Here is a 24,748-nt window from a genome sequence, read left to right as displayed (position 1 = left end):
TACTTAGATTATAGAGATTAAATTCAAAAGCGTACATAAGTATTCTTGAAACTTACTTGATAACGCCAAAGCCAGATCTACGTATAACCAGCGTAATCTTTTGCAGATACTCATGATTTTTTCGGATACAGTAGGAGACGTTGTTTCGTTATTGGTGTTCTCCACTGTTTCCTCCTCCAACGTTATGGTACTACACCTCGTCAATTGTTCTGTGGAAGAACTCTGAAGAAAAAAAAAATTTGTCAAAAGCTTGAAATGGAATGAAACCATGATCATATGGAAATAGCTAGACGGAAGTCTAAGATAAAGAAGGTCTAAGATATCTCTTTTATCAAGGTATCAAGGGAATGAAATCTAAGGGAAAAAAAATCTATCGTGACTATCTTGGCTGATTAGTCTAAGGCACGTAGCACTGTTCATGAATAGTTATGAGTTTTCGTCTCATTATCCATCGTTGCCTTTTGGTTGATCACTATTCTTCTTTTTTCTTGAGCTTTAACTCCACAGCGTTATTATGTTCCGATAAAGTACTTCATATGACCATAAAGCAAACACATACCATTTGAGATGTGTACAAAAAAATGTGTATACAAAAAATATTAAATGCGAAACGCACACAATGATATTAATTATAATTCTGTTCCAAAATATAGTTCGTATTATATTTTATTACAAAGTATCTAAAATTCGCGAATCAAAATACTAAGATACCTGAACTGAATAAGACCCTCCTAATTTATTGTATTTTTTTTTTAATTCTATTTATAAGGATATTGAAATAATCTAAGTGAGACTCAAATCTTCATTTCATTCATTTTCAAAAATAAAATATATTGTTTATATAAAATATGTGTAAGTAAACGAAAAAAAATTTTGTTAAACTCTGACATTGGATCTATATGCATATGAATTAATAAGACCCAAATTAAAAATAACAAAGAAAGTAAACATTTTCTTTCTAAATCAGTTTTAAAATGATTATTAATCATAAAAAGGAAATTCCTTAGGACTTACTCTATTCTCAAATATTACAATTACGTTTAATTTTGTTTGTAATTAATTCTTTAATCTTTGGAAATTTTTAGCAATTTGAATGCAAATTTGATTTCTTAAAAGGTAGCAGCATTGAAAATCGATGTAAACTCCACACATAACAAATAATAATAGCTATAATAAAAATCACATAAGTGGCCCTTATTTAATAAGTACATCATTTTAAAAAATACTTATATTTATTTAAAAAAATTTATTTAAAAACATGGGAGAAGCTGACTGATAGCTTACTTAGTCCCTTCCCCCCTTCTCACAAAATATTTATTTAGTTAAACGAAGTGAAGGCAAAATTTTTTTTGCGGATTTTGAGAGCGTATAAATAGCGCATTATTATATAATTTATTCATTAAGATTTAATTAAGTGGGAAGATCAGCTAGATAGACCAGTAAATGCCTTAAGCAGGATGTAGCGCAAAAATTGAAATTATGTAAACATGAAAGCGTATAAATAGCGCATTATTACATATTTACATACATAATTTATATTACATACATAATATTAGGTGTGGGAAAAAGTTCGTGGCGTTTTTTTAATGCCATCTAATGGGAAAAACGCCTTTTTCCCATACCTAATATTACATACATAATTTACAATATTCATTAAGTACAAAAACAAAAGCCAAGATCGAGCAAAATTGAATGTTTTACACAATATATTCTTATATTAAATTAATTTATTTCAGATATGATTGAGAACCGAAAAACTTTCGATTTCGATACAATCATTCTGAAACACTAATAATCCTAATTATTAGAATAGAAATAATTAGAATAGAAAGAAAGAAAATAAGAAACTTATTGCGAAAAATATTACTTCAGTATTCAAATCTGGGACCTCTCAACTTTCCGAGAAGAGTGTCTTAGCCTACTTTCTTTCTATTCTAAATTAAACATCTTTAATGTTTAAAAAATAGGGACAAGAATAAAACACATTTCTTTTTACGGTGTACATATAAATAGTAAGTAGTTATATCATATAAATAATAATAAAATCATATATTTTTCATCAGAAAATAAATGAATAAATAAAAAGAAGGAAATAATACAGCACACAAAATTTAATTTGATCTGGAGATTAGGCCATGATATTCTTATGTATTTTATTTATTTTTTTGACACTTTGAAACCGAATCGGATCAAAGTGCCTAAATTACTCCATCAAGTCACAATTTTTTTATCATCGGAAAATAATTCAAAATTTTCCAGTATTCTTAGAGTCATTTATGATTTAGTTTTTAATATACAAGCTGAAGTAAACGAGAGAAAGTAAGTTCAATGATAATGCAAGCTTATAAAGTTGATATGCAAGTTAGTATATTAAGTATATTCGAAAATCGAGCTCTCTCTTCGAACTGTCGAGAAAACAAATATTGTGACGTGATGGAGAAATTTGGACATCAGATTCGGTTTTAGAACGTCAAAATATATAAGAATATCATTTTCTATAAATCAAAAATTTTTTGTATGTTTGTGTAATTAATAAATTTTTCGATTTAATTGAAGAGTTATTATTTCATTTTTAATTTTCATTATTAATTTTAATCCTTTTAATTTTATACATCTTTGATTCCTCTTTGGAATCAAAGGCTGCATTCCGTTATTCATATGCGAGTACTGAAAATCTATAGTACATGTAATGTGAACTATAAATTTTCAGTACTCGCAGTGAATAATGGAATGCAACTTAAAGAGGAATCGAATATATATATTGTATATAAAATTTAAAAAATTAAAATTATTATAAGTAACTCGTAATGAAGAATATACATCACACTTGATAAAAACTATTCAAATCTTATTTACATCTACTTTTGATATATAAATTAATAACATAGTAACGATACATTATAAATTCCGATTATCATAAATTCATTTTATTTGTTACTAATTCGTAAAAAATATTACTTGTAACATACGGTGTTATGCTGATGTTACACACAATCTTTTGTCTAATGTTTATGAGGCACATACCCGATCACTATCGATGCCATTTACGAACAGATAATCGTAATCCATAATTATATATGTATAATCAGTCTTTATCTCAAAAATTTGTTCAGAATAGCAAGTATTCTGTTATAATTTTTTTTCAAGAATTTTCTTGCTGATATTTTGAATTTTGAGATCTGTGTGATATAACATTGTGTACTCTATAACATATAATACACTATATCTTGAAATATTTTAGTATATTACTCAGTATACTACTTAAATGAGAGAACAAATTGATCAACCGACTTGATTACGATTTATTATAATAATATATACGTCAAATAAACTGTGTTACGTTTATGTGACTTCATCAAAGTCCAAAAGATAGGGTGAATTTTTTAATAATGCGCGCGTCGACGGATTAGGTAACGTGATATACGAGTGTTGTTACATACCAATTCGCGATATACGGTCGCATCGGTTTTCCACCGCAAGCCACAGACACGCGAGATACAAGCGGGTTATTCTTTTTTTTTTAATAGCGGTGCGTATTTCGTAAAGTGATCTCCTGTTTTGAGAACACAACTTAATCGAATTACGCTTTGTCGAAAAACATAAAGCAGCTTTCATTAAGGACAAGAACAACAGAAATAATGTAAGCAATAAGACGTAAGCAATAAGAAAGATAAAGTGAGACTAGATAATTATAATATTAAGTAATAATATTGTAGTAATTATGTAATAATATTTATGTTTTTCTATGTATCGTGATATTTAATCATATCATATCTGTAGTGTTATGATAGGAACGATGATAATTATTTTATCATAGCTTCCCAGTAAACAAGAATAAATTCAAATGAATTCATTTCAACATTTTCGAATTCGCGCTTCTGATTTTTCGAATCCATTTGAATCCATAAATATATTTAAATTCAACATGATGAATAGCTCTTTCGTATTTTAATTCATTTTTCGTATTTAATTCATTTCAATAAAAAAATAGTATAATACTAAGATGGATATATCTAAATTCAATATAATGAATATTTTATTTCGTACTGTAATTTATTTCAATCAAAAAATAATATATGTGGACATGAATCGTCCAAATTCAACATGATGAATAGCACATTTTGTTTTTCTATTCATTTGTGTGCAAAAATGCTTATCTAAATAAGTTAGCCATGAATATATCAATTCAAAAAATCTAAATAAGAACTATCTCATTTAAATTCACTTCAATTAAAAAAAATTCTATGCGTAATTTGCAAGCTGAATACAGCATCTATATTTGAAATTATTTGCATCATTGAAAATTACAAATTGAAGTTACAAATTGATAATTTAGTTACATGTCTCGAGAACGCAAATCGCTCACAAAGAATTTGAATGCGTATTCTATCGCTTTCTAAGATATGTTCGCTTCTATCCTGATCTGATCGCCAACCGTATGTTCGTTTATTGCATCTGCATTGAAAGTTACGTTATCGTGGCTGTGATATAGATTTCCTAACCTAAATAGTCGCCAATTTTAATATTTTAATTCAGAATGACACTTTTTTTCTGTCAAATCTTTATTTTTACGTGAAAATGCTTCGATCGGGTACATTTTTATCGAGATTTGAAGTAGGCGTTATTCTTAACATTTACCTTCAATCCATTTCAATACACGCAATTAATTAAGAAAATATGTATTTTAATCTTTTTTTATTCATTACAAAGTATACATACTATTCATGTTCGTGAACAGAAACAAATTTATGCCCTCAGATATTAATTCATTTCAATTCATTTCAATTCAGCTCCGAACTCTAAAGCGCGAACTCGGAAAATTAAAATGAATTGCAATTTTTTAATTCATTTCAATCCATTCTCGTTTACTGGGTTGCATATTAAAATTTATTAATCGCTATTTTAAAAAAATAATATTTTTATCGCTAATAGATTAACAGATAAACGTTAGGAATTTTATTACACTGCTTAAACGACCAACAGGAACCAACCTCTTAACTGCAGCTTCTAGCCGCCCTTGGCATACTTATCGCCCCCAAACATTAAGCTTTGTTATATCTAATGCGATCATGAAGTGATAAGTTTACCGTATTATCTGCATTAACAAATACTGGTACGATTCTGGTACGATTATTTTTTTTAGCATGAGAAAACTATAAACTTTGGGAATATAAATCGAAAATTTTAGCAATATTTTAAATATAGTATAAATTTTATAAAAATGGAAAAACAAAAAAGGATGTCACAACGCAAGATATTGGTAGCGAATATTTAGATTTATTATATTTAAATTTAATAGATTCACAAATTAAAAATATACATTTCGGGCTTAATTAATCTTCAGTATATCATATATAAGAAATTTATTTTTCGCGAAGTATCTAAAATCTGAGTCTTATAATCATTATATGTTATAATCTATACTGTTAAAAAGATAATTATGTAAAAATGTTCGTTAAAATATTTCTACGATCTAAAGTAAATTAGGAAATCTAATGATAGTTCAAAGTGTGTCGAAATTAAATTTGTTATAAGATCCAGTGGAATTTATTTTTTTTTAAAGTCCAATAGTCCAATGAATTCTTAATCGATTATTGGTTACAAAATTTCCAGATTCTGTGAGCACAATCAATTTCTTAATTATTTACAATAATTTGTGAATTCATAATTGAATTCTTCTTCATATAAATTCATATAAAAAAATTATACCTGTGTCACAGTAAACTTCTATGAAATAACTTCAAATAGTGGATGACTATAATAACTCTCTTCTCGTTAAGATATTATGTTATGATATAAATTCTTTTCATGGCAGTCTTATATACTCGATTTGTGGAGAAGATCAAGGAGAGGGTAATCTTGAACTATGTGGGAGAAGTTGATATTAAGTAAAGAAATGTTTCTGGTAATCGGTCTGTATCGCTTCGCTCGCTAAAAAATATTTCATGCATGACTGCATGTATAAATATGTACAAATATACATAATACGCATAAATATTCATAAACATATATAATTATTCCATATTTATTTAAGGTTGTGAATATTATATTAAATTTAAATATAAAATATTCGCTATCAATCTTGCATGTTGATCTCCCTTTGTTTTTCTATTTTAATTTTAAATCATTTATTTATATAAATTTATATTAAATAGTATATTAAATTATATATATTATATTAAATAATATAAAAAATTAAATAATATATTTTATCTGTACATAATTTTAACAATATAATAGACTATTGATGCAGATTTATCAAAATACTTATTGTTAGCATGCACCTACGAGAATGCCTACGTTAACATGCTTATAAATACACGTAGGTTAATAACGTTTAATTGTACTTTTTAAATTTCGATAGACAATGAAACGTTCATATACAAAAAAGGTAGATACTTTTAGTAGGACGCGCGTGGAAAAGATGAAAAATACAATTCATTATATGTACGAATGAATCATCATCGTTCTCAAAGAATAGAATTAATCTTGAATTTTCTATCACCTACATCGCAAAGAAATTATTTCGACCACCTGTTGGATCCGCAGCTTTCTTTTACAGCCTATCTCGTTCGTGCAACTAGTAAATCATTCCAACTTTAGATCATTTTCTTCTACTCCTTGACGTAAAACAGAGTTCGTAAGTCGCGATGCATTCTCTTCCACTCTTCCGGTGGAAAGAAAGAAATAATACGTAGGTTGTGGCTATACAATGCTTTAACTAGTAGTGGTAATAATTGCAATAGCGAGTAGGACTAAGCCAATCTCTAAATCTAAATCTAAAGAAGTTCTTCATGATTCCTCGCTGATTCTTGAGGTTGAGTCAGTTCAGAATAATGCACTATACTTATGAAACTTATCCTCAGCTCTATAAAGCTAGCAGAACCAAATCAGTAGAATAAAATTGGATCTATCGAAATTTTTGTACTAAATTGTATCATTAATGATAATTTTGTATCATGTGCCATTTTGAAAAAAATCATGGCGGTGCTAGCTTAATATTAAACTGACCAAATTCAAAATAAAAGAAAAATAATATCAGAAATCATATATAGGATTGAATTTGTGCTACCACCAAAACAATTTTATATTATATGTCATTCCCAAGAAAATAGGCACTGCTAATTTATTGTAATATTTAAGCTGGCAGGACCACTAAAAAAATACAAAAATTAACACAGCTGAATTTGTACTAATTTGTATTAAAAGTAAGTTAATACTTTACATGTTTCCTCTTTAAAATGACTTTATTAGTATATACTTACAATCTATGAGGCATTCCATCAAATCAATAAACTTTGAAACATTATCATTTTATTTTTTTTAAATCTCTAACGTATTACTACAGATAAAAACATGAAACACATGTTTCGAGAAAAAAAAATAAGACGATATTTCAAAAGTACCCGGTTTGACGTGGAATGCCTCATAGATTGTAAGTATAGTTTGTTTAAGTAAGAATGTAACAGGCCTATCTGAAAAAAAATGGCTTTGAATTTTGTATTGATTATTCAGTAGAATTATAGCCAAAATACATTTATATTAATAAGGAGTCTAATCGCCAGCAGCGTCTCATAATAAATCTCCGAGGCATACTTTCCACTAAAGAAATCGCATATTCACTTCTAGATTCGTCGAATTTTGCTTTGAAGTTGATGTCGATTTTCTACGAAGTTTTCTCTTGATGAGTAATCACACATTTTCAATGGGATTCGTATCGGATGATTGTGAAGGCCAGTGGAGTATCTCGATGTCATTTCTCTCTTTCCAGAGCCGATTTCAATGTTTGGGATTATTATTCTTCTAGAGTAACCAATCTTTAGCTTTACTGATAAATCAGCGTTAGACAGACGGAATCAAAGTTTTTTGGTATATTTTTTCAGCATTCAGGTTGACAAAAAAAAGATAAAGTCTTCGAATCTGTGTTTTTTCATCTTTATACGTCCTATTCTACATAATCGATAATTCTCAGCAATTGAGTTTGCATAAGTGAGTTTTAAGAGTCTCATAAGAAGACCAAAAAATTTTGTTTTATTTGATAAGAATTGATTGTTTAACATTTAGATTGTTTGTTGGCCTCCAAGCAGATTGGGCTTCTGGTCTAAACAGTTGTCGATTTTTTATCTAAAGTAAAGAGTACGCCAACAGTCTGTTCAGTCATCTGGGTTCATCTGAGTCCGCAATTTTGCCAGCCTACCCGCCACTTCATTGCCGAATGTAATGCTTTGATTAATTTTACTCGGAGATTATACCACCCTCGCTTAATATACAAAGCGTTTCATAAAATACATGAAATCTCAAAAATCGTTTTCAGTGAAAAAATCAGAGAGTGATATCTTTCTTGAATTTCTTGAATCTTCAACTATAATATAATGCTTATACAATTTCTGCATTAAATTAAGTTCAATTTGAAGTTCATCTAAAAATCCATATTTTTATTATATACATATACGATATAATATGACTTTCAATTTTTCAAATTCTAATCAAAATGTTAATTCTAAGAAAAAGAAACTGTTTTTAACTTATATTTTAGTTGTGTTCCTTTAATAAGATATAATGCATAGCAAAAAAATGTGCTACTCACACGAATGAATGTACCGTGTGATAATTACGATTTTCCTACGTCAAAAAAACGATTGTAACGCTTTAAAGTGTTCATATTACTTGCTTTTACGAGCAATTTAAAACATATTTTATGTCACAATATATTATCAACATAAATAAAATATAGTTTTTACATAATATGACATTAAATAATAATAATACGTAATAATCGCTGCATTGTTTATTAATTTATGATTAACTCTTTTATTTTTTATCTAATTTTTAATTCCAATTTTTTTACAAAGCGCATTAAATTATTATTTGCATTCCATTGAATCGTTATTATCGTTATGATTGTATTTTAAATGTAAAAAATTAATTAAGTATTAAATTAAGTATTAAATTAAATATTAAATTTTATTTACGTTATATAGAATTTCTTATTATTGAAGAATAAAAGAAATTTCAATATGCTTATCAAGACTTTGTGCCAAATTGTAAATATTGTGCAAATTATTTATGACATTACTTATGAATGATTATTCACACGTTACTACATGTATTTGATCGCATATAAATCATGTGACAGTTCGATAAGCTGAACATACTAAATGATTATTTGAATTTTATTTATTCAAATTTCGTAGAATCTTCCTCAACAATTTTAATTTAATTAAGGACACATTTAACAAATTATTTTATTCATTTTTTTCTTAGAAAAAATTTCCTTTCTGCGCATTTTATATTTTCATCTAAAATAATCGAATACATCCTTATAAATATAAATAAAAAAATAAGATTTCAAAGTTCAAATTTTTTTTATAAACGGTAATTAAGTTTTTATAACGACCAATAAAATTAATTCTTTGCGATTCGCTGAGAGCATAGTGCCATGATGCGAATTTCAACATTCCGGTCTATCAACAATGTATATCATAAAAACATATATTATATAAAAACATTAATCTTATTGACTATCTCTTGACAAATACATACTATTATTACATGCAGTTGTTAATAAATAAAAAATAAACAAGCATTGGGTTGAAATCAAAGCGTTATAAACTTCAAAATTCAAGCAACTTCGTTAAAAATGAACAAAATTTAAAAAAAGGATTTGAAAACTCTTAAAAATCTTTTCAAAAATTCACTTTCTCAAATTCTAATCAAAATTTTAATTATAAGGAAAAAAGACCGTTTTTAACTCAAAGATTACTATTTAGTTTTATTCCTTCAATAAGATATACTGCACAGCAAAAATGTATTAACTTACTTTTTTGTGCATCGCATTCAAATTTTACTGTACATTCCTCGTAATACATTCGCTACAATTTACCGTAATAATACGAACTCGAAAATTTGCTATAAATCTAGGACATAATCTTTCGTCTATTGTAAATAAAGATAATAATCGCGCGTGTTCCGAGCGGAAAATCCGATTAATTGGTCGTCATCGTCGTTGCATCGATTAACGACACTTACTTTAAAACGCGATAATATATCCGTGTTTCAAGGAGGGGAACTAGTTAGGTGTGCGTCCAACTCGGTCATCCACTATGAGATAATTAGGGGGAAAACGACTGCAGGGCCTCATCAGACAACACCGAGGGGTTTCGCATATAATATGAGGGAGTAACGTTGTGTACTCGTTCCTGTAACTTTCTGCGCATCATTTTTCATTACTCGCATCAATTCGAGAGGCTCTCGCGTGTCGTTATTCCCCTTTCCCATGATAAATTTTAATCTTTTTACGTTCGTCGCGTATATTTCCACAATTCCAATCTCGCGGGCGCTATTTGTGTCCATGTATTGTTAATCGCTACGCGCGCCGTTTTGTTCACCGACGACAAGATATGATCTGATCGCTAAAAAAATAATATATAGTATTGTAATGCGAATGTTACGCTTGCGATTTTAAGAAATTTCAAATCTTAAAAGGTTTCTCTCCTGAATTTTCCTTTCATTTGACTTTTAATAAGTTTTTATTTTATTACAAATTAATATTAAGATTGCTGTAAACATACGATATATTTGTCAATCATAAAAAATTAATGATTTTTATCTATCTTTAAAAAATTAATTAGTGAAGCTGAATAAATGAATAAATAATTTCTATAATGAGCTTGATATACAAATTCCTATAAAAATATTAACGTGGCAAATAAGATTGATTTAAATTTACAGAGAAAAACATAGATTAAGTTGCACTTAAACATGAATTATTAAAACTGATATGACGGCAATTATAATTGAATGTAAAGTATAAGTGTATTTGTAAAACTGTAATTACACTAGCGATTACGATTATGATTGATGATTAACGATCATTTTTCAATCAATTTTTTTAGAATAAAATAATCGAGGACAGCTGTGCTCTGACTGGTTGAAAAGCAATCGCCAATTCCAATCGCTATGATTACGATCGGCGGTATTCATAATCGATTCTTATTTAAGGCTGTCTTAAGTACAATCTTAAAATACCATGAAACAATCAGAGGGTATCAGTATTCGTAGTCCTTATTCATAGTTCTTATCTCAAGACTGTCTTAAGTAAAATCTTAAGACGCTTATATGGTCCTTTAATTCTTGACTTCTTAAGACTGTACTTAAATAAAGTCTTGAATATCTGACTATGAATACCGGTCAGAGAGCCGTATTAGCAAATACACTTAAGGCATTACTTAAGACGATCTAGAAATAAGAACGGACTATAAATGCCGACCAAAGAAAATATTTTATGAATTCTCTCGTATGTATCTAACGGCAGTAAGATAGTTAAATTTGTTTTGAAAGCGATATTGCTACACAATAGCGCGATCAATGTCGGTAAATCAGCAGACGACAGTTCTCATAATTTGAATAAAAAATTGATAAACTGCCAAAGTTTTTATTAACTTTTTAACGCGTTATCTGTATTTATAAACTACATATCATTCGCATAATACTTTATTACTGTCAGAGAATATTCTGAGATAAAAGTATTTCTAGTAAAAGTTATTAAAATAGATCAATGTGCTTTCTATCTGTTAATAAATAGAATTATCTACCATTCAAGTAAAAATCACACAAGTGTTATCGATATTACTCATTGTACCAAATAGTCTACATTTTAATAGTCGTTGCTAGGAAAAATGGATATTTGTGTTCGCACTCGTAATTTTTCGACGCGGCAAATAATTTACGGTTAACTATCTTTTCCAAACCATAATTTTGAAATATATGCGATATACTTTTTTGTTAGAGAATATCCGTTTTCATGTGCCGTTAGATAAAACTCTTTTACGATCGATTTGTCGATTCAATGTTTTGTTGTCGATGAAATATAAAGGCAAATTGCCTTTGCTTACCAACAATAGAAAATAAAAGAAGAGAAAAAAGAAAATATATAACAATCAGACACCAGACAGGTATTTTAATTATAGCTGGCAAATATAATTAAAAATTCGAGCAGTATTACGTTAATTAGTTACGTATGAAGCTGAATTATGTATATAAAATAATACATAGATGGGCGTACTACGAGAAATAAACTAAATTTGCATATTTACGGTTTGCACATTACGGTTGTATATATATATATTCAATCTCTTACATTTTGTATGTATTTGTATATAACTTTTTCTTCTAATTTTTTACATGCAATCATAAATTCTATCAAAAAAGTTTACAAAAAGTATAAAAAAATTATGATATAAATATAAAAGTAGTTCAAAATCTTTCTAGTCTTATTTTTCTTCATTGAATGTATATCGTAGATATATTTTAGAATATATCGAATACAGAAATATTTTTTAGAATATCCTATATCATATTTACAACAATAAATTGGTAAGCATATAAATATTTTGCATTACTCCAAATCTAATTAAGTTCAAAATCCTTTTGAAACATTGAAGCAGATAGATTATACAAGAGAAAGAGAGAGAGAGAGAGAGAGAGAGAGAGAGAGAGAGAGAGATGTCGTAAGTAGAATTCAAACAGAGCCAAGTTCAGAGTGAAATGTTACAGTCGCAAAACGCACACTAACAAAAGTACATGAAAACTATCATCGACAATCTTCAACGCAAAAAGTACCTGCAAAAGCTGCGCTCAATCTCGAGATTTAAAATTTATGCAACGTGATGCATTGTTGATTCAATCTACGAACTCGTTCGTCAGAGAACTTGATTGTCGCTTCTCACGTGGCTGTTCCATAAATGTGGAAATTGCGAATTTGATAGCAAGATCGAATTTTGGGTCATTGCCCGAAATCATAATCTCGCAAAAAAAAAAGAACGGCGCGTCTCGCACCAAAGAAAGCGTGCACACGTCGCACAATCGTTCGTTCGAAATCAATTGGGATCGGCAATCGCGATCTTAGCAAAAGGATCTCCCGAAAGGTCTAACAAGATCAACGGTCGAACTGAAACTGCTCTCCCGCCAACGAGCCCGTACCTCGCATCTCCAATCAACTACTTCCTCGCAAGCTCAAATTAAATGTTCTCTCTACCCTGCTTCCCCACTACCATCAGCAACCACCACCATTGCCATCACTACCAACATCGTCGTTGTCGTGGTTGTTGTTACCGTCGAACAGACACCGCGTGTTCCCGCTGTTCACGGTTTACAGTTGCGTCGTGCATTGTGCGAGACCCTCTCTCTATCAGGGACCCTTCGCATCCTCCGACCCATTCTTAGATCATCAGACCTTGGGGTGAACGAGGTCGATTCGGTCAGCTCCGAAAATGCGCCGCGTCGCATCGTGCAGATGCGCTCTCTGCCCTCATTCGACGTTTTCAGGTCTTTATATTGATTGGATGAAAGAAAGAATTAATTTTTGCTTATTTGATAAAAGATAGGTCTATCAAGATCGCGCGATATCATGATAATTTTAATAAGTGTGTCAGTACAATATTTATATTTCAGATTTAATATTTAATAATAATGAGTATCTTAATTAAATAAAACATAAATCAAATCTAATATGATCATAATTCTAATTTTTAGCACTTTTTATAATTCTTTTCCACTTTTTATAAAAATAAAAAATAATACCGCAATTTTTATACAAAAATTTGATCTTTTATACAAAAAGACCAAAATTAGTCCGCCATATTTTTATTTTGTTTTTTTTTTAATGTAAAAATTACGGAACTTTTATTTTCATTATCTGTAAAGTTAACATGATATTTTATTTTATCGAAAAGTTTTAAAAAATCAAAATATTATGTTGTATAAACGTAAAGTCCTGATATAGCCATATAAAAAAACTATGTATATTCAGATCGGCAATTTAGATATAAATGTAATAATATTTTATGATTTTAAATACAGCTATTTGACAGTTAACTCACAGGAAATAAAAGAGTTAAAAAATAATAGTTTTAAAATTCATGTATTTGAAAAATAATTTTGTATATCTAATTTTGTATATCATAAGACAAATTAATTTCAAATTAATTTGATATTTGATAAATCTAATTTAATAAAAGATTTGCAATTCATACATAAAGCTGTATAATTTTGACAAATTTACATATTTAATTGAATATACTCTGCACGCAAAGAATGATTTTAATATTTACTATAATACACAATTCTTCCATTATTCTTTCAAACTATGAATATGTACATTTGTGAATGCTTTTATGTATATTTTTATAAAAAATCCATAAATTAACGCATTTGTTAAAATCCGAAAATAAAGAATAAAATTAAAGAATTTTAAGAAATTTAATTTTATGAAGATTGTCGGAATATATAATTGTTTTATACACTCAAGAAACTAAGGAATCGTGTATTCTCTCAAAAAATAAGTAATTTTCAAGAGAATATAACTTCATAAAAATGATTACAATGAAATAATTCAAAAAGCATGTTAAAACGTGAAATCTCTATTTTTAATTCAAATAGATAGTTTATATAACAATCTAACTGACTTTTTACAGAATACGCGAATAAATTGACGAACAAATAGAAATTTGTCAAATCTCAAAATTTTGCGAAGTTTCATGATGTGAACTAAAAATCGCACATAAAAGCAATTTACATTTTTCAATGAAGTGAATCTTCATTTTTAATTTGCGTATTTGTTGAGTATTGTATAATTTTTTTTTATCGAATTATTCAATATTGAAAAAAGTGATTTTTTTTACTTTGATTGCTTGAACAAAAGAGTAATGATATATTTTAAAACAATTAGGAAGATTTCATTTGGTCGCACTTATCTCTATCGTGTATATCCGTCATATACATAATACAACATAAAAACGCATTTAAAAACATAAATTTGAACGTGTAACCTTCACACAAAATACGACGGGTATATTGCGATAGCATAAAGCGAACATTGTTTTGCTCAAAATCATTGCTTTGAACACGGAGGACATAAATTACGTTAAAATCATAACATTCTTAATATTTCTCGCTGAGATATTATCATAAACGAAAACATGTCAATGTTTAAATTTCTAGCGCCTCATTTAAGTGAAGTTTACAAATGAAATTTTCTTTATATAAAAAAATGGTAGGCGTATTTTAAAGAGAAAATTTAAATCTTCATATTCGTTTTTTTTTTTTAAAGAATATTAAGCGCTGTTTGTTTATTTTTTATGAACAGTTAAAGTAAAAAGACTCTTTTGCTTCACTGTTGGATAAGTCAATGAAAAAAAAACGTACAATGCTCACAAGTAAATTAAAGATAAAGATTCAGTCTTTTAAAATCTATTAATTGCTTTTGTATGTAATTTTTAATTCATGCTTTGGAACTTTGTAGAGTTTTAATAAAAAAAACGTAACAACAAGTAAATTAAAGATAAATGCTAACAACAAGTAAATTAAAGATAAAGATTCAGTCTTTTAAAATCTATTAATTGCTTTTGTATGTAATTTTTAATTCATGCTTTGGAACTTTGTAGAGTTTTAATAAAAATTTTTAGATTTAAAGAATATCCATTTATATCTTTGCAACTCCGTAAAAAATCAGTCGAATTAATTATTATTTAAACTATCTATCTGAAAAAGTAGAGACTTCAAACTTTAAAATGTTTTTTGAATTATTTGTGTTGATCTCAGCAAATTTGTTGTTATAATAAAAATTTGATTAGAATAATCAAATTTTGATTAGAATAACACGATCTCTAAATGAAAAAATAAGAAAGTTTTTGTTAGAATTACATAGCAACAAAATATATATCAAAACATTTCTGTCAGTGTAATCATAAGAGCATAACTAATCATAAGAGTGATATTAACATCTTTTAATTTTGAAATAAGAACAAATACGTAAATTATCGCAAAAAGTTTTTGTAATGACTTGTATGTAACTTATAAAAATTATATCGAGACAAAAGAAACGTATATATTTATACGTTTATAGATAACATTCGTTTTTAATTACAGATTAGATTATCAACCATCATTTTCTGATTGATTATTAGTTTGAGGGATAATACGTATGATTATTCTGGTAATTATTAGTCTTCTAATCATTAGTAACTAACTATTTATTTTGCAATGTTTTTTTAATTAACTATTCAGTAGTTAGTGAATCAACTAAAAAACCATCTAAATATTTTCGAGATACCGATTTAGTCAGTGTAAAAATCGAAAGACGAAAAAAGAATAAAAAATTCACATAATAAATAAAATTAACTTTTTCCATAAAAAGGTTAAAGTAAATCGATAGAACTTGTCACAAAAGCGATGATAATTTGAGTCTTAAATTCAAGCTTGTTGAAAGTATCGCATTTCTTTTTATTTCCTCTATGGAAGATTAAAAGATTTCTTACAAAAAAAAACATTGAATACTAATTAACAACATCATAACATCATTATAATTTTACACTCAACATATAAATGCAATATAATATATATACACATACAAATAAAAAATTTTTACTTTTCACATTTTTACTCTAGAAAAAGTTGTATGATTAATATCCAAGGGATATTCGGATTCCTACCTGAATGCTCCTCAGATGTAAAGCTCTATATTAATAAAAGCAGCGCAAAAGTCCGCCATATTGGTATTATAACTAATCATATTATGTATCAATAATATTAAGCGTTTATTGGACTAACAGACAACTCGATCGAAAATGGCGATCGAAATAGCCAATAGGAAAGTTGTCGGCATCTCGACGTAAATCAAAGAAATGCGCTACTTTTATACAGAGCTTTACTCCAGATGTCATGTCATCTTTGTTATTTATTGAACGTTAAATAAGGTAAGATGACATGACATCTGAGGAGCATTTAGGTGGGAATCAGAACCGCCTCAGTAAACTTATTTTATAACTTTTAACAACAGTTCGGAATCGTAAAGTCAAAACAGGTCACGTGATCAAATTGATGCTTGATATTCAATTTTTATCATCAATTTTAATCGGTTTTGACGTTAAAAATGAATGTCCAGCGTTAGCAATGTACCTTTATATTGTCGTTGCGCAGCTTTTTCACTCTGTAAAATATCTGCGTAACGACATTCCTAGTAAAATCGTCATTAAAAAATTATAGCTTTATAAATCTCTGTTTTCGGCGCATTTAAATCTGTGCGTTTTCAGTCGGAAATTCTTCGCGTAATTGTAACCGCGCGAAGCGGGACGCGAATAGGAATTGCGGGAAATTCCAAACCATCTCGCGTCTGCGACGCAGCGGTTGTTTTATATTCATGAGACATAGCTAAACGGGAATTTTCAATCGTACATGTTCAAGAAAAGAGAAAAGAAAGAGAAGTTTCTCGGCAAGAGAGAGTTTTCATTGTTTTTTTTCACACGATCTCTCTCTTTCTCTTTCTCACTCCCCCCTCCCCTTTCTCTCTCTTTTTCGCTCCTTAAACGTGCGCAAAAAGTACGCGAGGAATAAAAAAAATGAAAATTTCTCACCTGCATCTTTGTTCCTATATAGCGACCTTCTGGTGTTCCGTACAATGCGATCGGCGATTAATTCATTCACAATATCCGCTCCACGGATACTTAATCACGATCAATTGTTTTTCGCGGAGTTTTCACGGAATATATATTGCGCGGATGTGAAGTCACGCGACATCAACCTGTCATATGTGACAGCACGCTGATACACACTGATATATACCGACTATACACTGACGCACTCAGAGCAACGCGTCACTGTACTCACCGTCGTCGTGATTCAACTATCGCAAACTATCGTCATCGCGAGGTGTGGGTGAAAGCGGGATTTGCGGGAGGGTCTGCTCCCCTCTCCTTCATTAGTCGTACTTATACTTTTCTTTCGGCATTCCGCAATGTGGTCGATAGAGAAGATTTCTACCCTCTCGTATCATGAAGGTCAGGTCTGCATCGTTGCATCATGTTGCACATTCTGCATTTAAAATAAAATCGATGAATATATATAATTAGAAAATTGGAGAGGGAAAAAAGAAAAGTTGAAAGAAAGTTTAACATAAATTATATTGCACATTTTCTTGAGACGTGATGCCAGCAAACAAGAATAGATTTAAATGGATTGAAATTTTTTTCTATCTGAATGCGTATTTTAAATAGCGAATACTTTTTTTGGATTTAATTGAATTCAATTGGATTCAATTAGATTCAATTGGATGCAATTGGATTGAAAAACTGCATTTCCTATTCAAAATTTTGAATTGAACAGTATTCACAATGCATAGAAAAAGTTAATATTATTTTTAGATTGAAAGGCATAGAGATATGTTCCATGCAATTCCTATAAATGAATAAAAATGCATTCAGGATTGAAAAGTATTCATTTTAACATTCGTGAATCAATATTTCTGAAAATCTGAATCCCATTCCAATTCATTTCAATCCATTCTCGTTTGCTGGATGTTTATCTTTTCTACTTATTTTTTATCTCGATTTCTAATTTTTTAATTTATTTTTGTATTTCTTTTTTGTACTTCTTTTTGTATTTCTTTTTTGTATTTCTTTAATTTTTGTATTTCTTTTTTATGTAGAGATATTGTCTTCTTTGTATAATTTTTCTTTCTTCTTTTTTATATGAAATATTAATTAATTGTTGTTTTCGTGAATTATAATTATTTTACAAAGAAATGTGAATTTTTCTTTTTCGTCTTTTCTTATACATATTTTTCTTTATTAAAATACAGTATCATTTATTATTTTTTGGCCTTTCTTTTAAATAATTTTATTTGTAATTATTTTAATTTATAATAGTTTTTCTATTTTTTTTTACATAATATATGTTTAAAAAGCTAAAAGGAATTAATATTACTTTTCCTATTTTTCGCGTTTATTTTTCGTATTTGAACAACAAAATTAGAACAAAATAAAATAAGTAATATTAAGAAAAATTAATTAAATGAAATAGAACAAAATAAATACATATTAGAACATTGTAGAGGCAAAAGGAGTCGTGAAAGCGCAGAGATTAAAAAACGCAGAGATAAACAAAAGTATAATAGAAAATATACTATGAAATAAATTCTGAATAGATTTCTGGAGTACAGAAAACGCCTTTAAAATGAACGGACCTGCTGCGTTGACACGCGGCAAGTGAGATGACAATGACAATGGAATTTTAAACGAATCATGGAGTCGTGAACAGTCCAGTTCAGTTCGGTCTCGTTTTTATACGTACGGAAGTGAACTTGCATGTTTTCGAGCCGATACTGCCGTCGATACCGACAGCGATAATTGACGTCGTCGGCGTAATCGTCGTCAGGGGGGCCGATCCCTGTGGATCGAGAAGCGTAACCGTCGCCGTTGCTTGACAGAACTCAACAGAACCAAGGAAGATGGCCGATATGACGGAATCGCCGCCGCTGTTTGACAACGAGACAAAATTGGACGATCTGGAGGATGACGACGAGGATATCTTTGCGTCCGCGGTACAGGTATCAACGTAGCTAACAATCCATTACGTCGGGAGTCGAAACTTCGCAAGAGAAGAAAAGAAAGAAAAAGATTGATAATCCCAACGAGCTCGCATACCGCGATGCTGCGAGACTGATCTGCGTTCATAGTTGCATGATAATTGTCGTGAGACGTGTATCTTTAACGCCCTTACGTTATCGGAAGTTGAACTCGTTGAAATTATGCTCATTTCGTTCTGTCTGAAAACATTTTCTGCTGCAAAAAACTAGTACTTTGATCTCTTTATCTTAATTGATTTGATATAAACAATCTGTGAACTCCGCAGTTAAATTGCCTTTCCATTTTCACAGTGATACTGAGTCTAAAGTTATGTATTTTATACTCAGATTATGACTTGCTTATTTTGGTAACGAAGTCATTCCATAATAACACAAGTTTATAATTCTACTTTAAACGTGAATTAATAAGACTCAGTGCATTGTCTGGAGTTTGTATCCAGATTATAGATGAAAACTCAGTTAAATTTCACTTGTTAGAATGAAAAGAAATAGGCATTCAACTGAGTTACGATGTCACAAATTGAAATTATTTAAATTTTGGTGTAAATAGAAAACAACTTGTATTTTGATTTGATACATTGATTAACATGCCAAGAACATAATATAAACAACAGATTTGTAGGCGTAAATTGGAAATATTTATTATGTTCATAGGAACAGAACCAATTGGAAGATACTTCGCCTTATAATGGAGTCTCCAAGGTGCAAGCAGAATTGCCAAAGCTGTCTTTGCGAGACATGCCAGAAGAGAATTCGTTTTCCTCGATGTCCAGCCCAGCTCCAGGTCCTTTGAGTCCTCCACTAGGACTAATGAATACAGACATCGGAGACCTTCATGATGTTCCTATCAATGATAATGCAGATACTTTGTCTGCAAATATTATTCATTCTCGATCTTTGGAGGAGGTATATATTATAATGCATTAATATATATAAATGTAACTTTAACACTGTGCTATTTATGTAGGTTCCAGCAGACACATCTGAAGTTTTCTTAAAGATTACTGTCACTTCGCCTCAAAAGATTGGTGAAGGAATGGGTGCCTATGTCGCATATAAAGTTGAAACGAGAACAAATATGCTTATTTTTAAGAAAAGGAACTTTAGCGTGATTCGGCGTTTCAGTGATTTCTTAGGTCTTCATGATAAATTGACAGAGAAATATCTTAGGAATGGCAGGATAATTCCACCAGCTCCAGAGAAAAGTGTAATTGGTAGGAATATAAAATTAATTTTTCTTAAGTTTATTCGCGGTTATAAAAAAGTCATTAAAAAATATAAATGATATCGCAACAGGAACGACGAAAATAAAGATGTCAGGGGACAAAAATCAAGAGCAAAATTCGAGCTCCACAGAATTTCTTGAACGACGTAGAGCAGCTCTCGAGAGATATTTGAATAGAACGGCTGCACATCCAGTTCTGAGTATTGATCCTGATTTCAGAGAATTTTTAGAAGCTGGTAAGTGATACTCACAAATAATAAATCACATGAAATTTTTTAACAAATTAAGTTCTTTTGATTAAACATCAGTGATTCTCTTTTTTTAGATGTAGAATTGCCTAAAGCTACCAATACATCTGCACTGAGTGGTAAAGGAGTAATGCGGCTTTTCAACAAAGTTGGGGAAACGGTTAATAAGATAACGTATAAAATGGACGAGAGCGATATGGTGAGATTTCTTCAATGTAATCCTATATTTCTTCTTGCATGTATTTCCTATGAAATATCGTGAAACAATATTTTTGTTGCTTGCAATAGGAAGAGGGTAAGGTACGTTTACTTGAAATTGACGTATCGTCTTGTACATTATATATCACGTATTTTTAATTTAATCCACATTGCTGTCAATAGACTTAACATTATCACATAATATATCACAAAAATATATTTATTACAATATTTTATTGATATATTTAAAAACAATGTATACCAATTGCTAAGTGTATGTATAATTATTCATTATTGAAAAAGAAATGAGATGAATAAAAATTTGTAATTTTTGCAGTGGTTCGAAGAAAAAACGTCGCAGATAGATTCTCTTGATATTCAGCTACGCGCTTTACATTCCGCGGTCGATTCCTTAACGAATCAAAGAAGGGAATTAGCGAACTGCACTGGTGCTACAGCGAAATCAATTGCTGTTCTTGGCCATGGCGAACCTGGAGCATCTCTTGGCAGAGCTTTGGCACAATTAGCTGAAACTCTGGAGAAAGTTGAAGTGATTAGGAAGACGCAAAGCAACAGTGATCTCTATCAATTTGGAGAAATGTTGAGGGATTATGTCGCGCTTATTGGCGCAATCAAAGTTGGTATTTCTAATTTACAATCGCATTTATATTCTTGTTTGATGTTTTGTTTTCACATGTGGCATTGTTTTGCAGGATGTTTTTCATGAGAGAGTGAAAGTCTTTCAAAATTGGCAACACGCTCAGTTGATGTTGAACAAGAAACGCGAGCAAAAAGCACGACTCGAACAATCAAGCCGAACAGACAGGACGAGTCAAGCAGCTACTGAGGTCATAGAATGGGAAGCGAAAGTAGACAGAGGTCAGGAAGAATTTGACAATATTTCAAAGATGATAAAGGAGGAAGTCGAACGCTTTGAATTAGTCAGAGTGCAAGATTTCAAGAAACAATTAATTGAATACCTAGAATCAATGCTACAACATCAGAATCAACTCATTAAGTACTGGGAGAGTTTCTTACCCGAAGCACGAGCGGTGGCGTAAACATTCCGTTAAGAAAAACGATAATAAGGCCGATACCTACCGTATAATACGAAAAAGTAACTTCTGTGATGTTCGTCGAGACAAGTTATTCCATTGTGGCGTATTTTATTAAGAGAATTTGAGTTTTGTGTGGAAAGAGGATAGAGAGGATTTTGCATTTGAAAAAAGAAGGAAAGTAAACGGGTGATTCAGGGGTACTGCCAAATTATTATGAAATGAAAGGAAAGAGAATATATCCTAATTAGACGAACATAACTAGAAGTCTTAAACTTTTATTACATTTCAATTATTATCAATATATAATATATTAATTCTTTATGTCCATATTATATTACTTTATATCCATATTATATTTACATTATACGTAATTGTACGTATAAAATATTATACAATTTGTTAAAGAATGTTACTAGATAATAAAGATCAATCATGGTTATATAAGTATCTGCGTTCCATGCACTTAGTAAAATGAATATAAATATATTTATGTCTATTCGTTTCTTCTAATATAGATTAATCTCGATTTGACTTGATCTTTTTATAATATTTAAAACTAAAAAAAAGATAAATAAATTGAACCGATATTAAAATCAATCTACATTGTAAAAACAGATGAAAGAAATGTAAAAAATGTGTGTTTAGTAAAACAATTTTGCAACGAGTGGAACGTTCAAGTTTTGAAGAACGCAAAATTTAAGTGTAGCAAAAAAAAATGAAAATTGCAGTTAAAAGATCTAATTTGTTTATTTTTATTGAAGCGCAACTAGAAAAAAAGGGTATTTGTCAGACATATTTTTCGCATATGCAACACAATAAGTGTAGAAAGTACATAAGTAACGTGTCAAAGAACAGATATTTAAATTTAAAGACAGATAACCTCAACGGTATAACCGTGTCACATATGTTAGGTCGTATGTGACGCATATAAAAGTCATATTTGTCGATAATAACGAAGAACAGTGTAATATATTAAAAATATTTTCTATAATGTCATCTAACAACGTCAAGGACAGTGAATTTCAGGCGTATAAAGACGATTCGCGAATTCCTTGCAAGTATGGTACTAAGTGCTATCAAAAAAATCCGCAACATCACAGCAAGTACAAACACCCGCCAAAAGGAGAAAAGGTAACGTATAATCTTCAGCTCACGACAAATATGGCAAATTTGCAATTGATACGCTAACGTTAATTAATATTACAATTCAACAATTATTAATATTATCATTCAATTAACTTGCTCGATGATTAACTTATGGTAAATAAATGTTTTACATATTTTGTTAATCGGAATAACATTATTAATTTTTATTGTTTAAGATATGGAAGAATAATTAAGGACAATGAATTATTGTTTAAAATTTTGCTTTAAGCAATTCTGCTAGTTGAATTAATCATCAATTAATTTAATCGCTCTAAACAATTCTTATTTATCCTTCTGATTTCTTAGGAGAAAACTGAGAAGATAATTACTGGAGAAAAGAGAAAACATCCTATTAGAGATGATAAAAAAGTGCAAACACAAAGTCCTCAAAGAAAATTGCAGAAGACACTCGAGGCTTCTGAAAGAAATTTACATAGTTTTTTCTCAAATCCAAAAAAAAATGATGTCATTATAGATAACAATGAAACGTTTAAAGAGAAAACGGAAACATCAGATAAGAAAGTATCATTGAATGGACATAATCCAGTTAATTCAACTGAAAATAATGCAACTGAGAATACATCAATATCTGAGATGGATGTCAAAAGAATTATTATGGATCTATTTCTGGTTGAGATGCCGAAAGATTTTTTTCAATTTTATGAATTTTGTAAAAGCATATCAAAAGATAATCCTCTTTCAGCTTGTAAATACGTTCGCTTGAAACTTGTGGGTCCATATGATATTTTGGATGGTAAAATAAAAATTTCTTCTAGTGAAAACGATAAGGAAAAATATTTGATACATTGGAGATATTATTACGATCCTCCAGAATTTCAGGTATATAAGACAAATTAATATTTTATGAATACAATGTCAAATGACACTATTCATGATTATGACACTAAAGATGTATACAATACAATGATTTATACAATACAAGAATTATATCCACAGACTATTGTGAAATGTGATGATAAAGAAGGATTACATTTTGGTTACTGGCGAGATGATGCAGTAGAAAAACCAGTATTTATAGCAAAGAATCGAGCAAATGTGAATGGCATATTTGAACCCGTTGCAGAAAATATATTTGGTGCTGTCGAGTAAGTAAATACGAGAATTTAAGAGATTTAATATATATAGATCTATATTTATATAAGCTTTTCTATGATCTTTTTTCACTTTATTCTCTTATTTATATATATTTAAATTATAGTGCTTATTTGCAAAACAAAGTGAAAACGGTCAATCCTTTCGAGAAAACCAGCATAATACGTTTGCATTCGCAACTGAAGAATTTTGCCAAACAGCACAATATAACTTTGGACAAAAATACCGCAGATATGCGAGCGAGAGAGAAACGGGTTGTAGCACGAACTTTTCATAAAGCTGGTATAGTTGTACCTTATGATAAGAAGACTCAATTGGGTTACAGAGATTTGGCAGCAAC

At 29.6% G+C, this 24,748-nt stretch overlaps 3 protein-coding genes across 3 annotated transcripts in view; 2 read left to right on the top strand and 1 right to left on the bottom strand.

The window, feature by feature from the left end:
• Positions 1–17,617, bottom strand: part of LOC108692932 (phospholipid phosphatase 1-like) — a 32,403-nt gene extending 14,786 nt beyond the window's left edge. Inside the window, exons 1-2 of the mRNA XM_018201511.1 lie at positions 17,412–17,617; positions 57–222 (exon numbers count right to left, since the gene is read on the bottom strand). Of these exons, the coding sequence (XP_018057000.1) occupies positions 57–222; positions 17,412–17,417 (172 nt within the window). The 5' untranslated portion in view covers positions 17,418–17,617. The remainder of the gene's footprint in view (positions 1–56; positions 223–17,411) is intronic.
• A 1,423-nt stretch (positions 17,618–19,040) lies between these two features.
• LOC108692881 (sorting nexin-2-like) lies at positions 19,041–22,593 on the top strand. The gene is made up of 7 exons (XM_018201428.1): positions 19,041–19,381; positions 20,075–20,326; positions 20,388–20,634; positions 20,717–20,881; positions 20,971–21,092; positions 21,429–21,728; positions 21,805–22,593. The coding sequence occupies exons 1-7, from the start codon at positions 19,283–19,285 to the stop codon at positions 22,150–22,152; spliced, it is 1,533 nt and encodes a 510-aa protein (XP_018056917.1). The 5' UTR covers positions 19,041–19,282; the 3' UTR covers positions 22,153–22,593.
• A 430-nt stretch (positions 22,594–23,023) lies between these two features.
• Positions 23,024–24,748, top strand: part of LOC108692920 (histone PARylation factor 1) — a 2,359-nt gene continuing 634 nt past the window's right edge. Inside the window, exons 1-4 of the mRNA XM_018201496.1 lie at positions 23,024–23,280; positions 23,602–24,135; positions 24,253–24,401; positions 24,515–24,748. The exon at positions 24,515–24,748 is cut by the window's right edge and continues 2 nt beyond it. Coding sequence (XP_018056985.1) covers positions 23,140–23,280; positions 23,602–24,135; positions 24,253–24,401; positions 24,515–24,748 — 1,058 coding nt within the window. The 5' untranslated portion in view covers positions 23,024–23,139. The remainder of the gene's footprint in view (positions 23,281–23,601; positions 24,136–24,252; positions 24,402–24,514) is intronic.

This window comes from Atta colombica, unplaced genomic scaffold (genome assembly GCF_001594045.1).
Source record: "Atta colombica isolate Treedump-2 unplaced genomic scaffold, Acol1.0 scaffold83, whole genome shotgun sequence".
Classification (NCBI taxonomy): domain Eukaryota; kingdom Metazoa; phylum Arthropoda; class Insecta; order Hymenoptera; family Formicidae; genus Atta; species Atta colombica.
Note: the sequence above shows the minus strand (reverse complement) of the source record. Positions and strands in the feature narration are given on the sequence as shown.

What these genes read in the sequence shown, in the direction of transcription:
- LOC108692881 (XM_018201428.1), top strand. Translation starts at nt 19,283, where the DNA reads ATGGCCGATATGACGGAATCGCCGCCGCTGTTTGACAACGAGACAAAA. An exon ending in ATTCTCGATCTTTGGAGGAG is followed by an intron (nt 20,327 to 20,387) that starts GTATATATTATA and finishes CTATTTATGTAG; the next exon opens with GTTCCAGCAGACACATCTGA. An exon ending in CAGAGAATTTTTAGAAGCTG is followed by an intron (nt 20,882 to 20,970) that starts GTAAGTGATACT and finishes CTCTTTTTTTAG; the next exon opens with ATGTAGAATTGCCTAAAGCT.